Raw genomic sequence first — 23,412 nt, 5'->3', positions numbered from 1 at the left:
TAGTGCTACAAGTGCCAAAGGGCACTGCTTCACCATAAATCATCCTTCAGTGTTTATTTTTTTGTAACTATCTTCAAACCATGAAGCTTTCTGTAGTTTTCAAATCCTTGTGTAGCTATCCCGCTTTTCGTGTGGTTACTGCCCCTCTACAGTCTCGTGCTTTTCAGCCTGATTTCATTCCCAGGGACCCCAAATCAAAGCCCGTAAGACACAAGTATCCTGCTTTCTTTGATCCTTATAGCCCTAGACCCCCAACTTCAGATAAGATCATTCGGCTTGCAGAACAGATTGCAGCCCTGTCTCCTGAAGAGCGTAATTTAATTGGTCCCACGCTTAGAGACAGACTAAGGCATCCTAAGATTCAACCAGTTTTAGTGGAGGGCATGGACTTGGGTCCTCAGGGAGGGTCTGGTGCTGGGTATTCAAAGGCTGAGGAGAAGAAGGTTGAAAAAACTGCATTTTAACATGGCGGCTGACTTTTCAGTGGCCGCAAATGGCCTCTGTCCATTTTTGAGATGTCCAAACAGTTACATTTCAGGCTTTTGCTAGGTATGAAAATTTTGGAATTGAATTATGAACTCTCAGCATGCGATTTTCACTTAACTGATCCCCAGCAATTAACAGACCCACACTCTAGTAGATAACATTTTTAGCCACTTCATGCAATATTTGAAAATATTTTTTGCGCAAATATGAGATGTGTAACCTTCATTGTTGTAGTCGAATAGCATTCCTAATTGACCAATTGTTACTGGTCCATTAGTTCATCTTAACCTGAAAGCAGTAGTAGAGTAAATAAACATGATTGTGGCCCAAGTCTTCAGTTGTTTGGCTAGATGATTGTTAATATACGATTATGGTCTTGATTCTTCAATTTTTTGGATGGATGGAACTATTGGGAAATTGTTCATTTAATAAACATGTTTGGTCTTGATTCTTCTAGAAAAGAAAGGTAAATCCTTAAAGGCGAAGGCAAGCTCTTCGAGCGTCGAACCTTGAACATGCATGTTACCTTTTTTGCTTTTGGGTGATGACAGTAGATAACATTTCCATGTGGAGCATGACCGAGAAAGACAAAGGTCTAGAGAACGGATGACTGTGTTCATTGATTGATTTTTCATTTCCCAAGTTATTGCATTTGTTGATCTTCCAATTGGTTAAGATAGTGGTTGATGATGAATGAGTTGAGGCTTTCCAAAAAGAATTTGCAAACGTGGATTCATAATGTGTCAATTGCGTCCCCATGTTCCAACTCTTATCCCTCTTGTGAAAAGCAAAGATTTTTCAACTTTTTTTTTTTTTGACGTGAAAGAGCTGATTGTGAAGAAAATTAAACATGAGCAATGACTTAGTTTTAACTCCTCTTTCATCACAAAATCCTTAATTAACACAACGTTTAGCATAAAACTTGGCTGCTACTACTTTTCCTCTTACCTTGCCACACAAAATAAGCAAGAAATTGACAAATACCTCCTGCGTGCCCTCATAAGTATTATTTGGCTTGTATTCTCCCAAGATATAGGTGCCTATCAAACTATAATGCGACGCAAGAAAAATAAGAAGTAAATAACAAAAGAAATGTGAAAATAAAAGCCATAAAATCAAACTAGTATAGCTTACCTCTATACATAAGCTCTTTTTTTGTTCAAATTACTCAACAGGAGTGTGCATCGAAATCAAATTCGGTAATAAATTTTTGGAAATTTGGACATTAGAAAATTCGATCGATTTCAAATTTGATTTCACAAATTCCGAATTCAATTTGAAAGTCGGTAATAACCAATTTCACCTAATTCTGTAATTATATGTAAGTTTTGCTAAACTAAATGCCAACTTTTGTATAATATAAGTTTATAGCTATAACCTAATATCCAACTAACTTAATAAGACTTATTATTGTATTGTTTTATAATATAATTATAATTAGATGTATTATTATATAATATAAATTTTTATATTACATATATATATTAATATATATAACACATACAAATTTGAAATTGAATATCAAATTAGGTATTCGATTCCGATTTCGCATTGTGAATTCGAAATCCAAAATTCCATTTTGAGAAAACATATTCTCAAATTCAAACCAAATTCGTATATTTTGAAAATAAAAAAATCCGATTTCCTTTTCATTTTTCGCTTTACCGATTTCGAGAATTCCAAAATTCAAATCGAATTCGATCGATAAATCGATTTTTTTTTAAGTTACATGCTCCTATAACTCAGAATGAATCACTTATTGTATATTTAGACTCCACCTACGAAAGGACATAAGAATTTATAACTCTCTTGTAGTATAAAGCTAAGTTAAAATATCTAGCTCAAGAAAAAAAGAAAAATACACACTTACACTTTTCATACTTTTCCTCAGTCATTTCCCTAGAAACAAAACAAGCACCTTTAATGTAGTAATAAAAATAAAAAAAATGTTCGGGGGCCATTACAAAGGGCACTGTAAATATACGGGGACACAACCAGAAATCAAGCCAAATTTGAGGGCAACAAGGACGCTTAAATAATCGCCCTCTCTCCGTCAAATTAGAGTTCTTATATTCACATTTCTATTTTCTACACGTTGACAATTCACACTCTCAACCGTCACTCCTTTCCCCAGCAGAAGCCCAACAGAATCAATAATAAATTCGTAAGCCCATTGTGTTTGTTTACATCAGCACCATCATTCATGTAAATATGTGCTTAGTTATCTAAAAAAATTGTTTTTTAGCCCTTAAATGCTGGATTGCATTTCTTGTTTATTTTCTTAAGCTTCACAAGTCCTCGTGAATCTTTGGTGGCAGATGCGGTATTCTTCATTTGAGGACTTTTTATCTCTGGGTTGGTAGTAATTCTCATAAAGTTTAAATTTTTTAATTGCTTCTTTCTTTTTACATAATATGGTACGAATGATTGGGAATTATTCTGTGCTTAGCTGTTTTTTCATTTATTTTAAAAAATTATAGCTTGAGATACAGCAGTTAGCGGTTGTAGTCAAGTTTCATTGATTTTGTAATAATAGTGAATTATTACGGGTTATTACAATAAAAGTTATGTTGTCACTGTATTTTTTAAATTATCCCCAAAAAAAGGGTAAACAATAAAAGAAGGCGATTGGGAAAGCCATAAAGGAGCCAGACACTGGTAAAGTAATTTACGGGGCCAAAGATAAAATCAATAAAAAAGGGCATTATTGCAAAACGGGCACTTAAATATCCGTCAGGGTTCTTGTTCGCATTTGCACACGCAGACGCTTCTCGCTGTCCTTCTCTGTATTCGTTTATGCAACCCACAAAATTAACAAAAAATTGGTGAGTTCATTTGTTTTTTATTTAGCTGTGAAGGATTTTTCCCTGGATGATTTATTTATGTTTTAATTTCTTCATTTTGATTGTAGCTTGTGAACCTTTCGTTGCTAATGCCTTATTGTGTCTCTCAGGAGTTCTTTATTTCTTGGTGGTTAGCTTTTCTCCATAAAGTTTATATTTTGTCATAACAATTTGTTTCTGGTGATTGGATTTTATTTTGTGCTTAGACCTATTGAAGTTCAATGAAATTGTTAGTTCTGGAGCCTGAGTTATTTTATTTTATTTTTTGGCTGGAACTGGTCTGAAACCCGAATGAAGATGGATGTAAAATTTGTTCCCTAAGTTGGCTGTTAAGGTTTCTTTTGCATATGAGTGAACTATGAATGAAAATAATCCGAAAGTACTTGCACTTGTTCCTTACTTAAGCCCTCGAATGCCTTTCCTAGTTTTTCTTTCTCCTTTGATCTATTGAGACATTGGATAGTGTGGATTTTGAACAAGAAAATCTTGCAAGGGTACTCAATATTGAATCGATTGGTATATTTTGCACATTATCTTTTCATAAGGGTTAGGTTCATTCCATAAGTCGACCACTCTCTTTAAAGATTGTTCCTTTGTAATATTTGATTGCAAGTAAGAATGCAGCCTAATACCAAACTTAATCCAAAAAAACGTTGCTTAGTATTTAATTTGTTGTATGCCTAGTCTGCCATGCTCTGGGTATATGCATGGAAGTCAATTCCTAGAATGCTACCATTTACCAAAACATTCTTGCGTGTGGTCTTCTTTCCCAAAGCACATTCATGCAAAAAATATTTATCAAGCATGGTAGCCAATGGCTTCACATTGGTGGACTGAAAATTTATAAGTTGTAAACGGCTTGCAATACTGGATGTCATATTGTTGATTAGTCTTCTTATACCAGTAGGATTTCCATATTCCAGAATGGGATGATAGTCCTTGAAAATATGAATGAGACTGACATCTTCCCCATTTCTCTTCTTAAGGTGAGAAGCTCACTGGAAATAGGATGTGAAGCTTCTACACAGGAAGGAAGGATTACATTCATTTGCTGCATTTAGTGCTACAAGTGCCAAAAGGCACTGCTTCACCAGAAATCATCCTTCAGTGTTTATTTTTTTGTAACTATCTTCAAACCATGAAGCTTTCTGTAGTTTTCAAATCCTTGTGTAGCTATCCCGCTCTTCGTGTGGTTACTTACAATCTCGTGCTTTCCAGCCTGATTTCATTCCCAGGGACCCCAAATCAAAGCCCGTAAGACACAAGTATCCTGCTTTCTTTGATCCTTATAGCCCTAGACCCCCAACTTCAGATAAGATCATTCGGCTTGCAGAACAGATTGCAGCCCTGTCTCCTGAAGAGCGTAATTTAATTGGTCCCACGCTTAGAGACAGACTAAAGCATCCTAAGATTCAACCAGTTTTAGTGGAGGGCATGGACTTGGGTCCTCAGGGAGGGTCTGGTGCTGGGTATTCAAAGGCTGAGGAGAAGAAGGTTGAAAAAACTGCATTTTAACATGGCGGCTGACTTTTCAGTGGCTGCATTTTAACACTTGTTGAATTTTACTTACAAACATTGATGTTTTTATTATAAATTAAATGTTTGAAAGTAAAATACCTATAAAGAGCCGATACTTTAAATAGGTAATGCGTACTGCATATAGTTTAACATGCAAATAGTTAGTTAATTAATTAGTTAATTAGTTAAGCAGTTAATTAGTTAATTAGTTTAACATGCAAATAGTTTGTTAATTTCGAACAGACAATAGCTTTAGTTAATTAGTTAATTAGATAAATAGAAAATAGTTAATTAGTTAATTAATTAATTAGATAATTAGTTAGTTAATTAGTTTAACATGTAAATAGTTTGTTAGTTTCGGATAGACAACAGTTTTAGTTAATTAGTTAATTAGTTAATTAGATAAACAGAAATTAGTTAATTAGATAATTAGTTAGTTAATTAGTTAAGTAGTTAATTAGTTTAACATGCAAATAGTTTGTTAGTTTCGGACAAACAACAGTTTTAGTTAATTAGTTAAGCAGTTAATTAGTTAATTAGTTTAACATGCAAATAGTTTGTTAGTTTCGGATAGACAACAACTTTAGTTAATTAGTTAATTAGATAAACAAAAATTAGTTAATTAGTTAATTAATTAATTAGATAATTAGGTAGTTAATTAGTTAAGCAGCTAATTAGTTAATTAGTTTAACATGCAAATAGTTTATTAGCTTCGGACAGACAACAGATTTAGTTAATTAGTTAATCAGATAAATAGAGATTAGTTAATTAGATAAAAAGAAATTAGTTAATTAGTTAATTAATTAATTAATTAATTAGATAATTAGTTAATAGTTAATTAGTTTAATTATGCAGAAATAGTTTGATTAGTTAATAACTATTAACAATTAGATAATTAGTTAATTAGTTAATAGTTAATTAGATAATTAGTTATTAATTAATTAGATTATTAGTTATCTAGTTAATTAGTTAAACTATGCAGAAATAGTTAATTTAGTGTAATTTTTATTAACAAATGTTTTGTTGGATTTGATGAAAGTACTAATCACATTCATTTGGTAAAATTAAATCATGTCAAGGGTACTTTAGTAAATTGACCCACTTTTGCCTATTAAATTGCCTCCAACTTTTGATAGGGGAGGTCAGTACTATTTCAAAATTGATAGGGGAGGTCAATGCTATTACTATAAAAGTCAGGGGGGGTTTCTGCAATTATCCCTATACTTTTCTTTGTGATTTTGTGACATTGATCTTCTGGTAAATGTCATTTCAGGTTTTCGGTTTGAATTGTAGGTCTTTGCCATAAATTTTTCTTAACTCACGTCGTGTTGAATTTAAACCAGGCTTATCCACTCTTCAAGGGAAAGGTTGGCACATGAGAAGAATATTTTAGCTGTCTTGGTTATTATTTATCTTGTTGGTGAGAGAAACACTCTGCAGAGGATTGCATTGTTTTTTGGGATAATTGCAAAAACCTCCCCTGACCCAATGCAACATCCCCAATTATTTTAAAATGACGTCTTTAAAGACATTTTAAAGTGTTCTTTTTTTCTATTTTGTTTAAAGTAATTTATCCAATTTTTGTCATTTAATTTTTTAATTCTATTTATTGGTTCAAAAGCATTTTTCCTTTATTGCATTTTTCCTTTTTAATTCTTTTTTAATATAATTTAACCAACTTTTTCTTTTTTCTTTAAGAAAAATACTATTTCATTTAACAAAATGTGAAAGACATTTTAAACGATTTTTCCTATAAATATTTATTATTCAGTATGCAAGAATTGAATCTTTTCCAATTATAAATATTTTTTGTAATAATAATTAACAAGAAATCAATTTCATAACCATAACCCAGCTGGCACCAACATGGCATGTTGAACTCGGGATAGTAACTCTGAAAACTGGACTGGTATGTTAAACACCTTGTCAGTAATAACTAATAACAAAACTCAGGTTTTGATGCAAGAAAGTCATTTATTCACTCAAGATTTCCTGGTTTCATCTAGAGATGTCAAAATGGATGACTTGGGTGGGTTTGGATTGGGTAAAATGGGTAATGGGTATAAGTGAGTCAACTCATTTATACCCATTTAATTAAATGAGTATAAATAGGTAAGGGAAAAATGAAATGGATAACCCAATTATCCATTTATAACCCATTTATTTTAACTTTTTATAAACTCATTTAAATTCATTTTTGCAAACTAAATTATCAATTTATACCACTCTTTGTACCCATCATTAGTTTTAAATATTTACTTATAATGCTCAATAAGCCTAATTACCAATTTTTTTTCATTTATACTCTATGTCACAAAATTACATATTATTTAATAATTGAATAATAAGAATATAAAAAGAGGCTAAAACTTATTATAAATTGGTAATGCTAAAAAATGAGCAAGTTAACAAACTAAGAGAAAATAAAATAATAAAATAAAACCAACAATAATAATAATAATAATGAAACAAAATTAGTTAAGATCATGACAAAATGAAAATTTTGAAAAAAAAAGGATGGGGAAGAGAAGAGACTTGGGAGAAGATAATTCTAAATGGGTTAATTGGGTTTGTCGGATTATCCAATAATTGGCATTAGCTGGGGAGCAGCTCCCAGGCCAAATTGGCGAAGGACAAATTTGAAGTGCAATTTTGGTAAGTTAAAAGCCCATAAATGTATTTATGTGTACTCCAATCTCAAGGATTAAATTTAATTGTTAGTTCGCGTAGATGAGTAATTATATACATAAGGGAGCAGCTCTCAGGCCAAATTGGCGAAGGACAAAATTTGAAGGGCAATTTTGGTAAGTTAAAAGCCCATAAATGTATTTATGTGTACTCCAATCTTAAGGATTAAATTTAATTGTTAGTTCGCGTAGATGAGTAATTATATACATAAATAATTAAAAGGAATTTATTTTATAAAAATTTTATTTTTCACAATAATTTATTGAAGAATTTTGGTTCATAAGGTTATAGTAAGTTGGTAATTACAATACTTAGGGTAGTTATATTGGCAAAATGTGATTAAACAATTAGAGCAAAAATATAGTGTTACAAAAAACCAGAATCGTGACATAATTGACCTGGTAGATTTTAATTTTAATTTAGAAATTAGATAAGTAATCTTATACGTAACATAGTGACTTTCAAATTGATATCAAATTTGTAGATAAGTAATCATAAATATAATTAACATAATACACCAAGAAACTAGAATTGAGATTGTAGATAAAATAATCATAAACATAAATCATATAATACAAAAGTTTCAAAGATTGAACGTTTGAACTATTAAAATAACTAGATGGCTATGAATTTAAATTCTAACTCTGCAACTAGTTGTATTGGACATGACAAACTATAAATCACAAATTTGACCAGTAAATTAGTGTCAAAATTTGAGAATTTTTAAATATTAAAATGATCTAATGATAAGGATAATCAAATCATAGTAAAAATCAAACTTTACACTTAAAAGTAAGTGCTGAATTAAAAGATTTTGTTGTGATAGGATTATCTAATGATAGCAAATCCATTGAAACAAGCAAGCAAAAAATGCAATTGATGATAAAGTAAAAAGGTGAAACCCAATTATGTTAAAAAACAATTACAAGGTAAATAAAAATTAGTTGCTTAGTTTAAAAAAATAATTTAATTTAATGTGAAAATTTTTTATCCCACCTTCTGTTTCCTCCGCCTCAGATGATAACAAAGTCAAAAAGGACAAACTTGGCTCTTATTGTTATTCCAGTATAGCATCTATTGTTTCACTAATTTATTTAATCACCCAACCCAATTTATATTAGTATTTGCTCTTAGCTCCTTCAGATGATAAAAAGGCTTTGCCGGTCACCTATTCTCAACTGGGCCCCAAAAACATGGATAGATATGCTTGTGCTGAGCTGTCCTTCTAGCACTCTCTCTGTCTACGGTGGGCAGGTCAACCTACTTTCCACCATAGAAGCAACCAAAATGGTTTTCTTATTAGCCTTTCCTCTCAGATTAGCAAAAAGTTCAGACTTATAGCCTGCAATCTTATAAGAAAATAGGCATTTATAAGTATTCTTCTACTGAACCAAATGGTCAACATACCAAGAATTTACTGCTCATAACCACCACCAACCTCAGCCTCGTAACGTTTATTGAATTTCCCCATAACCCACGCATATAACTCCTCGTACCAATCTAGCTTTGGAGGGCGAGCTTTTTTCAACATAGCCTGCATTCCAGAAACAGTAGAAGTTAACAGTTTTTGTTAACTCGCATTACTTCTCTAGCATATCTTTAAGCATATCTTGTAATAACAGTTTTTGTTAACTCGCATTACTGTAATTGTGCAATGACTACCGAATGTAGTTTTGTATCCAATCACATGCTTTCAGCTCATTTTTGCCCCTTCAAACATAATTCCAATATTCCAGTTACTTCTCTAGCATTAAGTCGTATTAGCCTAGACGTCCAACCAGTCCCATTTATGCATCATCCTGAAGATTGTGGTACCATCCAGTGGCAGAGCCGCGGTATGTTGAGGGCGGGCAATTGCCACTCAACGTTGCAAAATTTAAAGAATAACCTTAAAATTGCTATAAATTTTTATGTTTTTATCATAATTGCACCCCTCAATTTTCGGGAATAAAATATATTTCCCTTTTCATTGCACCTTATATTATGAGAAACCTCATTCCATACACATTATATATTTGACAACCAATTTTTGAAATATCTCTCCTATAATAGAAATGTTTTAAAGCTATTAAACTACAAAATTGATTACTACTTGAATAATAAATAACTTCAATAATTTCACAACACAAAAAAATCGTAGTAAAAACATAATTTTTAATTAAATTTCTCTTCACATAATAATTACGTGATCATATAGGTGTATAATATTTTATTGTCAGACCATAGGTCATGACTCCACCACTAGTTTATGGCTAATCACTACGAAACCCATAAGCAATTTTGGAAAGTGAGTTCTTTGGAGTTTGTCTAAAATTTTACTATAGTTTACTTGTAGAAGTTTTAAAAAAAAAATTTCAATGTATAGGGCTCCATTTGGATTAACTATTTTTTGGAATATTTTTAAAAAAATTTACTATAGCATAATTTTTAGAATATATTTTAAAATATTTTAAAATATTTAAGAGTAAAAGAATTTTTAAAATATAATTTTAAATTTTAAATTAAATTTTAAATTATCTTTTAGAATACATTTTAAAAATTTTTATTATATTTAAAAAATTAGTTTTTGAAAAATACTCCTATCCAAACGGCGTTTATATTTTTTTAATATTTTAAAATGTATAATTTAAAATTTTTAAAAAATATTTTTAATTTACCGTAGTATAAAGTTTTTAAAAAATTTGTAACAAACAAACTTGACAATAAACTTGGATTCCAAACAAGTCCTAATAATCTTAAACTTTGAACAATCCAAAAACCCATCTAACATTTGAATTATGCCCATCCAATCAGAATCAAGCATGAAAAATCATAGACATTCGGGGACAAGAATCAGACCATGGGATCGCTGGGAGCTGAATCTGAGGCAGATGAAGGATCACTTGTACTGCAGTGGACAGTATTAATGTCTTTGAGGCAGTTTTCCTTCGGTTCTTTGAACTTGTCATCTCCTGCATGGCAACATCTGCTCATATTTGTTAGGGTTGTACAAGTTTTAGCGACTGAACTTACCTTGCTGGTTGGCTGAAGATTTAACGGAGCAAAATTTTGGGGACTAAAGGATCAAGTTTGGACTAACGGAGCAAAATTTTGGGGATGTTGCAGAGACTACAGGAGGACAGCCAGTGGAGAATATCATAGTGGAAGATATCCTTTGTCGTTGACTGGACTCTGTCCTCCTTTTTCCTTCTGTTACTGTATTCCTCATGATTTCTCCCAGATTATTTTCCCTTTGTTTTTTCCTTGCGTGTAAATTACGTAATCGCCAAAGTCTGTCATCTTCATCGAAAGTAACTGTTTGAACTAACCTTCTTTTTCTAATCTCTCTTTAATACGTGTTCAACGCAAGAAATTACTTTCCTTTTTTTTTTGAAATTAATTTCATTAGTGAATGATTACAGTGAAAGAAAAAAAAATAAAATGTACTTTAAAAAAAAATTCTTCCTATTCTCTATAAAACATGGACATGCTGTCATAATTTAAAAAAAAAACTGCTACGTGCTTTTATTTTTTTGTCTCCATTCCTCAGGTAAAATGCTTGCTAAAGCAACCAAAGACAAAAAGCTGCCCTTTGCTTACTTTGACCGACAAAAAAAAAAGGGAAGAAACTGTAGCCTCGAAGGGATGTTTGAGCATTGGCAGACCAGAATTATTCCATTGAATCTGAACAGTGCAATTGCAAATCAATTAATGTAACTTATTAGTAGTTTATAGGTTGTAACTTATCTGTATTCTTAATGTACAACCAGTTGATCCAAAGTTTATACCTTAACGACATCATGCTTATAACTTGCATTTGAGGGGTTAATAATAAACTCTTTTTTCTTGTCTTGGTGAAAATAGGGTTAATAAAATTTCTTTTTTTTGGTGAAAATAGAGTTAATAAAATTCTTAATTTACCACCAGTTCAAACGTGATTCATTCTGAGTTATAGGAGTGTGTAACTTAAAAAAAATCGATTTATCGATCGAATTCGATTCAAATTTGGGAATTTACAAAATCAGTAAAGAGAAAAACGGAAAGGAAATCGGATTTTTTTTTTCAAAATATATGAGTTTGGTTTGAATTTAGGAATATGTTTTCTCAAAACGGGATTTTTGATTTCGAATTCACAATGCGAGATCGGAATCGAATACTTAATTCGATTTCAAATTCATATGTGTTATATATATATATATATATATATATATTAATATATATGTAATATAAAAATATATATTATATAAGAATACATCTAACTAATAATTATATTATAAAACAATACAATAATAAGTCTAATGAAGTTAGTTGTATATTATGTTATAACTATAAACTTATATTATACAAAAGTTGGCATTTAGTTTAGCAAAACTTACATATAATTACCGAATTAGGTGAAATCGATTATTACCAACTTTCAAATTGAATTCAGAACGAATTCGAATTCAGAATTTGAAACCAATCGAATTTTCTAATATTCAAAATTCCAATAATTTCAAATTCAAAGTTTCAAATTACCGAATTTGATTTCGATGCACACTAGAGCTAGCAAAAAAGTTCAAAACCTAATAACCCACCCAACCCGCCCATTAATTTTAAAGGATGGGTTGGGTCAAATAGGTTATGGGTTTTGTTGGGTTGGGTAAGAACAACCCAACTTATTTATTGGGCAGGTTGGGTTTTTTATTTGGGTACCCAATACTCAATTTGTTTAAAAGTAATTCAAAATAATAACTACAATATTCAATACACATATGCCCAACTATTTGTATTTGAACATGTGTTAATAATTCATTGATTAATTTGTATTCAAAATTCTCATATATATATATATACATATATATATATTTCTTTTCAATTTTAAATAAAAATTAAAATAAAAACTCATGCTTATTTTACTTTTATAACAGTAGTTAAACTTGTTCAACTTCTATAATAATTTATTATGCCTTTTAAGAATATGTTGTTTTCCTCCCATTTTTTTTCTTTTTTTTTTTGTGGTTGTTCTCAAGTTGCTACTTGCTTTTGTTTGTTAATATTTTGTGTACGCAATATAGAGTTTTAAATGTATTCTAATTGCATTCCTTTTTAATATTTCGTGATTGCTTTTGTTTGTTAATATTTCGTGCACGTATAATATTGTACAAATTTCTTTTCTAACATTTCAGCATTATATAATTTCAGATTCTTCAAATTTACAAATAAAAGCTTACTTTGGAGCAGCCTAATTTTTCACTAATTCAAAATAATGCGATCCCAATGCGGTAAAAATGTCAGAATAGTTCACGAATTCTCCTCTCATAAACGGGATTTCAACTAAACTTACGACGCACATCATTTTACCCCCTAATTCTAACAACAAACAAACAGTTTGGCTAATGGAATTAATAGATATTCCTATAATTAAGAGAATCTTTAGGTGTTACATTTTTCGGAGAATTACAATTACTTTAAGAAAGTTTTTTCAAATGAGGAGTGTAATAATTGTAATTGTGTGTATTCACATGTTAAATTATGATATAATATGAGCCTATTAACAGCATCGTTAGAAATATCATATTCATAATTAATCGGGCATCCGGCAAAGAGTTGCTCATTAAGATACAAAACAAGCTAGCAGAGTCTTACACAATCCCAAATATAAATTCCCTATATAACATGTCTTATATATTAAGAGTAGATGCACGGCACAAATCAAAGTTTTTTAAGGGACACAAAAATTGACAGTGGATCAATGGAAGAGATTATTGAAAAGATTAAGGTGGTGTTTTGTTGGGGGAGGGGGGCGCTATGCTCTTCGTTAAATGTACAATTTATTATCTAAAATTTACAATACAAGCAATATAAAATATTATTCTATTTATGATATGTTTCCAAGGAACTTAAGAAGTGAGTGTGTGTTTGTGTGTGTGAAATACATTTATGTATGTGAAAATGTGTTTATATGTGTGAAAATTTTTTTTTTTGTGTGTTAAAATGTATGTGAAAAAGTTTATGTATGAAAATGTATTAATTAATATGTTTGGTCATATTTGGGTTATAGATTTTGAGATAATCCAATATGACCCAACCCAAAATCAATTCAATCTAAAGTTTGACGGGTTAGGTATAACCCATTTAAGTGAAAATCCAATATTAATCCGCCCAAAACCCGTTCAACCCGCCCAATTGCCAGCTATAATGCGCACTCCTATTGAGTAATTTGAACAGAAAAAAGAGCTTATGTATAGAGGTAAGCTATACTAGTTTGATTTTATGGCATTTATTTTCACATTTCTTTTGTTATTCACTTCTTCTTTTTCTTGTGTCGCATTATAGTTTGATAGGCACCTATATCTTGGGAGAATACAAGCCAAATAATACTTATGAGGGCACGTAGAAGGTATTTGTCAATTTCTTGCTTATTTTGTGTGGCAAGGTAAGAGGAAAAGTAGTCGCAGCCAAGTTTTATGCTAAAAGCCGTGTTAATTAAGGATTTTGTGATGGAAGAGGAGTTAAAACAAAGTCATTGCTCATGTTTACTTTTCTTCATCATTAGTTCTTTCACATAAAAAAAAAAGTTGAAAAATCTTTGCCTTTCATAAGAGGGATAAGAGTTAGAACATGGGAAGGCAATTGACATATTATGAATAGAGATGCATGCGAGTCGAACTACTCGTGAGTACCTCGGTCAACGGCTTGGCTTGAATTCGGGTTGATCTAGTTCGAGCCGAGTTTCGAACTACTCAATTGTCATTTGAGTCGAGTTTCGAGCCAATATTTTGATGCTCGAGGCTTGTCGAGCTACTCGTCGAGTCGGGTGAATTATAAATAATATATTTATAATTTAAATAATATATATATAAAAAATGACCATTATGGGCATAAGTTATACTGAATTTATAATATGCTCTTCTTTGTAATAAAATTTCATAATGACAAAAAAATAATAACATAATTGTAAAAAGACCTAAAAAGAAAAAATGTCTAGAAAAAGGAAAGGAAAGACGGAAAGTGTGTCAAAAAATTGTGAAAAATTCCAGACTTGTTTCTACTTTCTTCTCTGTTCGAAGAAAGTTGAGAAAAAATTCACTTTCTATTCGAAGTACATCCCTTCCAACCACAGACTCTGAGTGATTTAGATCTAAACCCTATCTCCGTTACTCTCAGTCTGTCGCTCGTCGCCGACGCCGTTGCTCGCCGCATCTGTCAGACTCCATCGCCATCGCTACAGAGTGAGCTCGCCACATCTGGTTACTGGTATGTCTGCCTCTGCTCTAATGTAGTATGATTGATTACCGCATCTGGTTACTCCAATCATATTGTGATGCCCCCTGACAAATATTCATGTACCGTGTTTGAGTCCAGAAGAGGAATCTTGATAGGAATACTCCTTTTTGGCTTCTGTTGGATATTGGTGATTTTAATAGCCTTAACATAGGAAACAAGCACCAATCTTGTTTATGGGTAAATTTAAGATGACTGGGATGCATGCTACATGTTTGTCAAAATGTGTAAGAGATGACAGAACGAACCTTATTAGCTCTGGAAAGACTGATACATGTCACAGAAAATCACTTGTTTTTTTTTTTGGTAAGAATCACAGAAAATCACTTGTGATGTTTGCTTAAACCAAGTGACCGGGGAGACCCTATGAGCTGACTGCTATCTAACTTACTGTGCGGAGAAGCAGCTGAATCCTGAATGACAAGAGTTTTCAACTTCATTCTTCTATATCTTGTATTCTTGTTCAAACACTTGTAATTCTGCTGGACTATGGTCCATTTCTGAACCAAGAATATATTTTTCTGACATGTTCTTGTTTAAAGCAGCTTTCTTTAGTTAGTAAATAGTGATATTTGTGGGGAAAAGGAATTTCTGGATAGATCTTGGCATTAGTTTCTTGAATTGAGCTTGTGGTAGTTGGGATATTGTGGCTGTTTAAGATAATTGTTTGTCTCTCAATTTGGTGGCTCAGCTCATGTTTTGCTGAGTTTTGGAATTTTGTGGGGAATTTTGGTTAGTTTGGGTACTTTTGCAGGACTTAGGGGTGTTAAAGATGCTAACTGTGGGAGGTAGAATGTGGATACTTTTGGTTGTATTTGTATCGATGAATCATGGATTATATGCCTCATTTACTCCAACTGATAGCTACTTGCTTGCCTGTGGATCTTCCCAAAACGTCACCTTTTTTGGTCAGACTTATGTTCCACCCTTTTTCCAGTCTACCAGTCAGCCAGAATTTTCCCCAGTAATAGTTCATATAAGCTTGATATTAAGCAAGAAGCAGCCGGCATTGGTCGAATCGAGTCAAAAAGTTTGATTAGACTCGACTTGATAAGGTTTGACTAAAGGTCGAGCCTTATCGAGTCGAGTCTCGAGCTTAAAGGGAGTTTCTCGAATCAAGTCTCGAGTATCGATTTTTTGGACTCGGTCGAGCTCGAGCCGAGCTTGAGCCTAGGTACATATGAGTCGAGTCGAGCTCAAGTATAGCAATACCCGATCTCGATTTGGTTCGATTACATCCCTAATAATTTATGAATCCACGTTGGCAAATCCTTTTTGGAAAGCCTCAACTCATTCGTCATCAACCACTACCTTAACCAAGTTGGAAGATCAACTAATGCAATCACTTGGGAAGTGGAAAATCAATCAATGAACAGAGTCATGCACTCTCTAGACCTTTGTCTTTCTCGGGTCATGCTCCACATGGTAATGTTATCTACTGTCATCACCCAAAAGCAAAAAAGTTAACATGCGTGTTCAAGGTTCGACACTTGAAGAGCTTGCCTTCGCCTTTAAGGATTTTCCTTTCTTTTCTAGAAGAATCAAGACCAAACATGTTTATTAAGAGAACAATTTCCCAATAGTTCCATCCATCCAAAGAATTAAGAGAACATTTCAAGGTGTTAATTACTCACCAATTCCTTTTGAGTGGTTGATTTTAACTAGATTTAATATATCCATGCCTTTTGCTGTCTCACCATGATCTCAATATAGAGAAATATAGACCATTATCAGAAAACTTTAATCTACATATTTTGGTTTAACCATTTTATTTTGTTTTGACTTTTTGGTTAAATAGTTATTAATAATGGCAAAGGTATTATTGTTAATTTGTGACATTTGATAAGAATATTTAGTCATGTCCGGCTGACAGGGGAGGTAAGCGAAATTTCACAAATCTCAGGAAAGCTAAGTGATATTATGAGAAATCTCTGGATGTTTTTGAATTATCCCTTATTACTAACGCCTATGAGGTAAAAAAAAAAGGTAAACAATAAAACAAGGCGATTGGATATAGCCATAAAGGAGCCAGACAATGGTAAAGTAATTAACGGGGCCAAAGAGTAAAATCAATAAAAAAAAATCAAGGGCATTATTGCAAAACGGGCACTTAAATATCCGTCAGGGTTCTTACGCGCGATTGCACACGCAGACGCTCCTCACTGTCCTTCTCTGTATTAGTTTATGCAACCCACAAAATCAACAACAAATTGGTAAGTTCATTTGTTTGTTTATTTAGCTATGAAGGATTTTTTTCTCCCTGTTAAATGGATGATTTATTTATGTTTTAGTTTCTTGATCTTGATTGTAGCTTGTGAACCTTTCGCTGCTAATGCCTTATTGTGCCTCTCAAGAGTCCTTTATTTCTTAGCGGTTAGCGTTTGTCATAACAATTTGTTTCTGGTGATTGGATTTTATTTTGTGCTTAGACCTATTGAAGTTCAATGAAATTGTTAGTTTTGGAGCCTGAGTTATTTTATTTTATTTTTTGGCTGGAACTGGTCTGAAACCTGAATGAAGATGGATGTAAGATTTATTCCCTAAGTTGGCTGTTAAGGTTTCTTTTGCGTGTGAGTGAATTATGAATGAAAATAATCCAAAAGTACTTGCACTTGTTCCTTACTTAAGCCCTTGAATGCCTTTCCTAGTTTCTCTTTCTCCTTTGATTTATTGAGACATTGGATAGTTTGGATTTTGAACAAGAAAATCTTGCAAGGGTACTTAATATTGAATCGATTGGTATATTTTGCACATTAGCTTTTCGGAAGGGTTAGGTTCATTCCATAAGTTGACCACTCTCTTTAAAGATTGTTCCTTTGTAATATTTGATTTCAAGCAAGAATGCGGCCTAATACCAAACATAATCCAAAAAACATTGTTTAGTATTTATTTGTTGTATGCCTTGTCTGCCATGCTCTGGGTATATGCATGGAAGTCAATTCCTAGAATGCTACCATTTACCAAAGCATTCTTGCATGTGGTCTTTTTTCCCAAAGCACATTCATGCAAAAAATATTTATCAAGCATGCTAGCCAATGGCATCAGATTGATGGACTGAAAATTTATGAGTGGTAAATGGCTTGCAATACTGGATATCATATTGTTGATTAGTCTTCTTATACCAGTAGGATTTCCATATTCCAGAATAAGATGATAGTCCCTGAAAATATGAATGAGACTGACATCTTCCCCATTTCTTTTCTTAAGGTGAGAAGCTCACTGGAAATAGGATGTGAAGCTTCTATACGGGAAGGAAGGATTACATTCATTTGCTGCATTTAGTGCTACAAGTGCCAAAGGGCACTGCTCCGCCAGAAATCATCCTTAAATATTTATTTTTTTGTAACTATCTTCAAACCATGAAGCTTTCTGTAGTTTTCAAATCCTTGCGTAGCTATCCCGCTCTTCGTGTGGTTACCGGCCCTCTACAGTCTCGTGCATTTCAGCCTGATTTCATTCCCAGGGATCCCAAATCGAAGCCCGTAAGACACAAGTATCCTGCTTTCTATGATCCTTATGGCCCTAGACCCCCACCTTTAGATAAGATCATTCGGCTTGCAGAACAGATTGCGGCCCTGTCTCCTGAAGAGCGTAATGTGATTGGTCCCACACTTAGAGACAGACTAAGGCATCCTAAGATTCAACCAGTTTTAGTGGAGGGCATGGACTTGGGTCCTCAGGGAGGGTCTGGCGTTGGGTCTTCAAAGGCTGAGGAGAAGAAGGTAGAAAAAACTGCATTTGATGTCAAGTTAGAAAAGTTTGATGCTGCTGCAAAAATTAAGGTGATCAAAGAGGTTCGTGCTTTCACAAATTTGGGGTTGAAGGAAGCCAAAGATTTAGTTGAGAAAGTACCAGTTTTAATTAAGCAAGGTATCACTAAAGAAGAGGCAAATGATATTATAGAGAAAATCAAGGCTGTAGGGGGAGTTGCTGTTATGGAGTAGATTTTCAACGAGTTTTGTATGCTTTCTTTGAACTGTTATCAAAGTTCTGTTGCCAGTTTTTTGCTCTGATAGACAAACAATTGCCATTCTGAAGATGTTGTTCTTGCATATTCAAAAGAATGAAACTTTCCTTGCTAGGTAGAGGAGGACCATTATGTTTTCCTTCAAATTTGGTTTTCATACTTGATATTTTGTGCTGACCCTTAATGGGATTTTGTGATACGGATGGGCCACGAGGGAAATGGGCTTAACAGATGTCTGGTTTGTGTAAAATTGCTTGTGTATAATATTGGAATTATTGCTAATTTAACTGTGGTTGCAACTTACAAGTAGTATGTTTGCTTCAGCATTTGAACATGGTGGTTGACTTTTTAGTGGCCGGAAATGGCCTCTGTCCATTTTTGAGATGTCCAAACAGTTACATTTCAGGCTTTTGCCAGGTATGGAAATTCTGGAATTGAATTATGAACTCTCAGAATGCGATTTTCAATTTAACTGATTAGGTGTAATGCCTCAGCAATTAACAGACCCACACTTTAGTAGATAACATTTTTAGCATCTTCGTGCAGTATTTGTAAATATTTCCTGAGCAAATATGAGATGTATAACCTTCATTGTTGTAGTCGAATAGCATTCCTAATTGACCAATTGTTACTGGTCAATTAATTCATGATTCATCTTAACTTGAAAGCAGTAGTAGAGTAAATAAACATGATTGTGGCCCAAGTTTTCAGTTCTTTGGCTAGATGACAGTTAATATACGACTATGGTCTTGATTCTTCAATTCTTTGGATGGATGGAACTATTGGGAAATTGTTCTCTTAATAAACATGTTTGGTCTTGATTCTTTTAGAAAAGACAGGAAAATCCTTAAAAGGCGAAGGCAAGCTCTTCAAGTGTCGAACCTTGAACATGCATGTTACCTTTTTTGCTTTTGGGTGATGACAGTAGATAACATTTCCATGTGGAGCATGACCGAGTCTAGAGAGTGGATTGGATGACTGTGTTCATTGATTGATTTTCCATTTTCCAAATTATTGCATTAGTTGATCTTCCAACTTGGTTAAGGTAGTGGTTGATGACGAATGGGTTGAGGCTTTCCAAAAAGGATTTGCAAAAGTGGATTCATAATATGTCAATTGCCTAACCATGTTCTAACTGTTATCCCTCTTGTGAAAAGCAAAGATTTTTCAACTTTTTTTTGAGAAGAACTAATGGTGAAGAAAAGTAAACATGAGCAATGACTTTGTTTTAACTCCTCTTTCATCACAAATCCTTAATTAACACGGCTTTTAGCATAAAACTTGGCTGCTACTACTTTTCCTTTTACCTTGCCACACAAAATAAGCAAGAAATTGACAAATACCTTCTACGTGCCCTCATAAGTATTATTTGGCTTGTATTCTCCCAAGATATAGGTACCTATCAAACTATAATGCGACACAAGAAAAATAAGAAGTGAATAACAAAAGAAATGTGAAAATAAAAGCCATAAAATCAAACTAGTATAGCTTACCTCTGTACATAAGCTCTTTTTTCTGTTCAAATTGCTCGACAGGAGGGTGCATCGAAATTAAATTCAGTAATTTGGAACTTTGAATTTGGAATTTTTGAAAATTTGGACATTGGAAAATTCGATCGATTTCAAATTTGATTTCACAAATTCTAAATTCAAATTCGTTCCGAATTCAATTTGAAAGTTGGTAACAACCGATTTCACCTAATTCGGTAATTATATGTAAGTTTTGCTAAACTAAATGCCAATTTTTGTATAATATAAGTTTATAGTTATAACATAATATACAACTAACTTAATAAGACTTATTGTATTGTTTTATAATATAATTATTAGTTAGATGTATTATTATATAATATAAATTTTTATATTACATATATCTTTATAATATATAAGAAGGCGCTTTGGGTTCCTATTCATTGCAATTTCATCTGCTCACTTCAGGGGCATTTTTGTCCTTTTAGCTTTTCATCTGCTCACTTCATCTGCTTATTGCAAGTCTTAGCCTCTTAGTGGAACATTGGGTGTTTGCAGCATTAACAAGAAGCATTAATGAGACGTGATGTTCATTTTTTGGAGCCAGCTCATTTTGCGTTGTTTAATTACATTTTGCTCCTTCAAAATACTCATTGAATGGACTATATATTTTCAACTTATGTCTAACATAGTCATTTTACAATAGCTTTTTACTTTTGCTGTCAGACTTTAGAAAATTGAGCCTTCTCTTCTCCTGTTCTGTTGGTTTTGCTCGCTTTCCAGCTTATTGTTCTTCTCAGCTTCTTCTCGCTCTCTCTGTCTGTGGTTCCTGCCGAGAAGAAAAATGGCGTTTGGAGCCAGGAACGAGCAGGAAGTCAGAGGGATCGTGAAGCCTCGCACCGACAAAAGAGACTACCGAAGAATCGTTCTTCACAACGCTCTCGAGGTCCTCCTCATCAGCTATCCAGAAACTGATAAGGTACTAAATTTCAATCCATCCGGTTTCTTCTTTTTCACCCTGCTTAATTTCTTTTGTTGATTTAGTATTTAATGAATGTTGGAGTAGGTTCTTTTAGTGATCCAGAAGGTCTTGAAGGCCTCGCGCATTTTCTTGGTATGATATTTTGATTTATTTTCTACTTAAACAAAATTTTGGCTTTTCTTTGTTTCTTCGTTCAGCTTTATCATTTTCCTTAAATAATTTTGGGTTTCTTCATTCTCTAGGTCTATGCAGCTGCTACTGTCTTTCTTGTACCATTTTTGGAGAGGAAAGGAAATTTCCTGAGGTGAACTTCAATTTCATTATTTTTGGGTTGTTTTCTTGCGTTGCTTAGGTAATTTCTTTTAACCATGTAATGCATCAAAATTCATAAAAGCTCAATAATTTTACAGAAATTTGAGGAAAGTTTCATGGTTTTAGGTATCTTTTACCTTGTTTCGCTTTCAATCTATATGTATGGTAAATCACCCTTGCCGGAAGTCATAAAAGATTTCCTGTTTTGCTTTAAAATATTTGGCTATGGGTTCAACATCAATTTTACACTACAAGCTTCTACTTTATCCCGGTGGTTTCCTTAATGCTTTATACAACTCCACTTTTCTCGCCGTTATTTTTGGGCTTGCAAATTTTGTCTGCCGCTCTGATTGTAGTGTAATTTTTCCCTCATTTCTTGGCGGATTCTAATGCCTAATGTATTGGGTCCCCCTTTTTTTCAAAAATTTTGATTTTGTTATTGGTTTCTTTTTTGGACAAAAAAACTTCATTTATTTCAATGGACTTAAATTGATTTATCCGTTTTTTTTTATTTTTTCCCTGAATAAGAGAATTTTTTTCCCTTCCCTAAATTCTTAAATTTATATGCTGATAGGAAAATTAACATATTTAGATTATCTACTAATTGCGTTCTTTTGTTTATTTGATTCTATGAAGAGATTGTTTTCCTCAACAAGAAGGTGCTGGTTGAAGGTTAGGAAGTTAGAATAGAAACTTCCACGGGGTTGATACATTTGCTTGTGAAAGTTAAAAATAACATATTGAATAGTTGTGCCTTATAATTTTCTTTGCCTTTTCTACTCTCGAATTATGATTTGGACTGGGGTAATTTCTTTTCTGGCCTGTTATTTCTTTTTTCTTTTTTCCAGTTCTCTTAGCTCTTCAAAGAGCCTATTACTTTGGTTATTATTATAGCATGGTTAGGTTGGACATTTTGTTTCTTCAATTCAATGGGTAGATTTTACAAACTTACTTTTCTTCTTTGCATCTCAAACTTCATAACATCTCATTAATGTTTTAAAAACTAGAAGATCAAATTTTTAGCAAATGCTTTTACATTTTGAGCATTATCATTTAATTACGTGGCCTTTGTTCTAGAAGCGTTTGTGAGCAAGTTGGGTAAAGCAGAGTTGACAACTGAACTATGTGGTTCATTGCCTACAATAGTAGTCGATTCTGCCCGTAGTAATTGTAAGATAAAACAGCCAAGTTTAGTCTGATCATAATCGTTTATTTATACTTTTTTGGTTTTTTTTTTTTAATATTATTGACAATATCTTACTTGTGCTTTTATTTCCTTTGTATGTGAATTTGCCAAATGAGATTTTGAAAACCCTTTTTTCTATGGTTAGTCATTATTGGTGAAGTCATTTTGTTTAGTGTATGTGGTGTATGGTTCTTGGTATCTCAACGTTATAGTATTTAAATGTGAAAACAGTTTGAAAAAATGGAAGGAATATCTACTGAAAGGAGAAAAAAAATTTAACTTTTCAGGTTGTGAATTTTTTTGATTTATTTCCCTGTCATTTTTCCAATTTTACACTAGATTGGACCTTCAAGTTTCTGCTTCCTTTTCATTTCTTAAATTTTTGCTTACTTCTTTAGTTTTTCTGCTCCTCATAATCTTAGATTGCCGCCTATTTGATAGATTGAGGAAAATCACAAGGAAATACTAAAAGGAGGAGAAAAAGATTTAGCTTTTCAGGTTATCGTCTTTTCTTTTTATTTTGCGGTCATGTTTCTAGATTACCTTAACTTTGAATTTCAAATTTCTGATTTATGTGCTATTTGTGGTTTTGACGAAGTTTTGGTGCATGTTGAAATTGTTAATTTTACCAATTTCTGAATCATATATGAAGGTGGGAGGTTCAGTTTGAATTATTCTTGGGGAGGATATCTTTTCTCATAATGGTTATGCATTAT

The 23,412-nt window shown here is 32.7% G+C and overlaps 2 protein-coding genes across 4 annotated transcripts; both read left to right on the top strand.

Annotated features, from left to right (window-relative positions):
• On the top strand, positions 1 to 464 carry LOC113751780. Its single transcript, XM_027295917.1, has one exon. The coding sequence runs from the start codon at positions 81 to 83 to the stop codon at positions 462 to 464; it is 384 nt and encodes a 127-aa protein (XP_027151718.1). The 5' UTR covers positions 1 to 80.
• Positions 465 to 4,295: 3,831 nt separating this feature from the next.
• On the top strand, positions 4,296 to 19,029 carry LOC113762531 (50S ribosomal protein L7/L12-like). Of its 3 annotated transcripts, none has more exons than XM_027306038.1 (2): positions 4,296 to 4,490; positions 18,163 to 19,029. In XM_027306038.1, exons 1-2 carry the CDS (start codon positions 4,468 to 4,470, stop codon positions 18,722 to 18,724), a joined length of 585 nt encoding a protein of 194 aa, XP_027161839.1. In that variant the 5' UTR covers positions 4,296 to 4,467; the 3' UTR covers positions 18,725 to 19,029. The 3 variants fall into 3 exon arrangements, with proteins under 3 accessions (XP_027161839.1, XP_027161831.1, XP_027161823.1); XM_027306030.1 differs by having other exon boundaries at positions 4,297 to 4,466; positions 18,139 to 19,029; XM_027306022.1 differs by lacking the exon at positions 4,296 to 4,490 and adding an exon at positions 14,531 to 14,753 and having other exon boundaries at positions 17,988 to 19,029.
• Positions 19,030 to 23,412: the final 4,383 nt, after the last annotated feature.

This window comes from Coffea eugenioides, chromosome 1, assembly GCF_003713205.1.
Source record: "Coffea eugenioides isolate CCC68of chromosome 1, Ceug_1.0, whole genome shotgun sequence".
NCBI lineage: Eukaryota > Viridiplantae > Streptophyta > Magnoliopsida > Gentianales > Rubiaceae > Coffea > Coffea eugenioides.
Note: the sequence above shows the minus strand (reverse complement) of the source record. Positions and strands in the feature narration are given on the sequence as shown.

What these genes read in the sequence shown, in the direction of transcription:
- LOC113751780 (XM_027295917.1), top strand. Translation starts at nt 81, where the DNA reads ATGAAGCTTTCTGTAGTTTTCAAATCCTTGTGTAGCTATCCCGCTTTT.
- LOC113762531 (XM_027306038.1), top strand. Translation starts at nt 4,468, where the DNA reads ATGAAGCTTTCTGTAGTTTTCAA. An exon ending in AAGCTTTCTGTAGTTTTCAA is followed by an intron (nt 4,491 to 18,162) that starts ATCCTTGTGTAG and finishes TGTAGTTTTCAA; the next exon opens with ATCCTTGCGTAGCTATCCCG.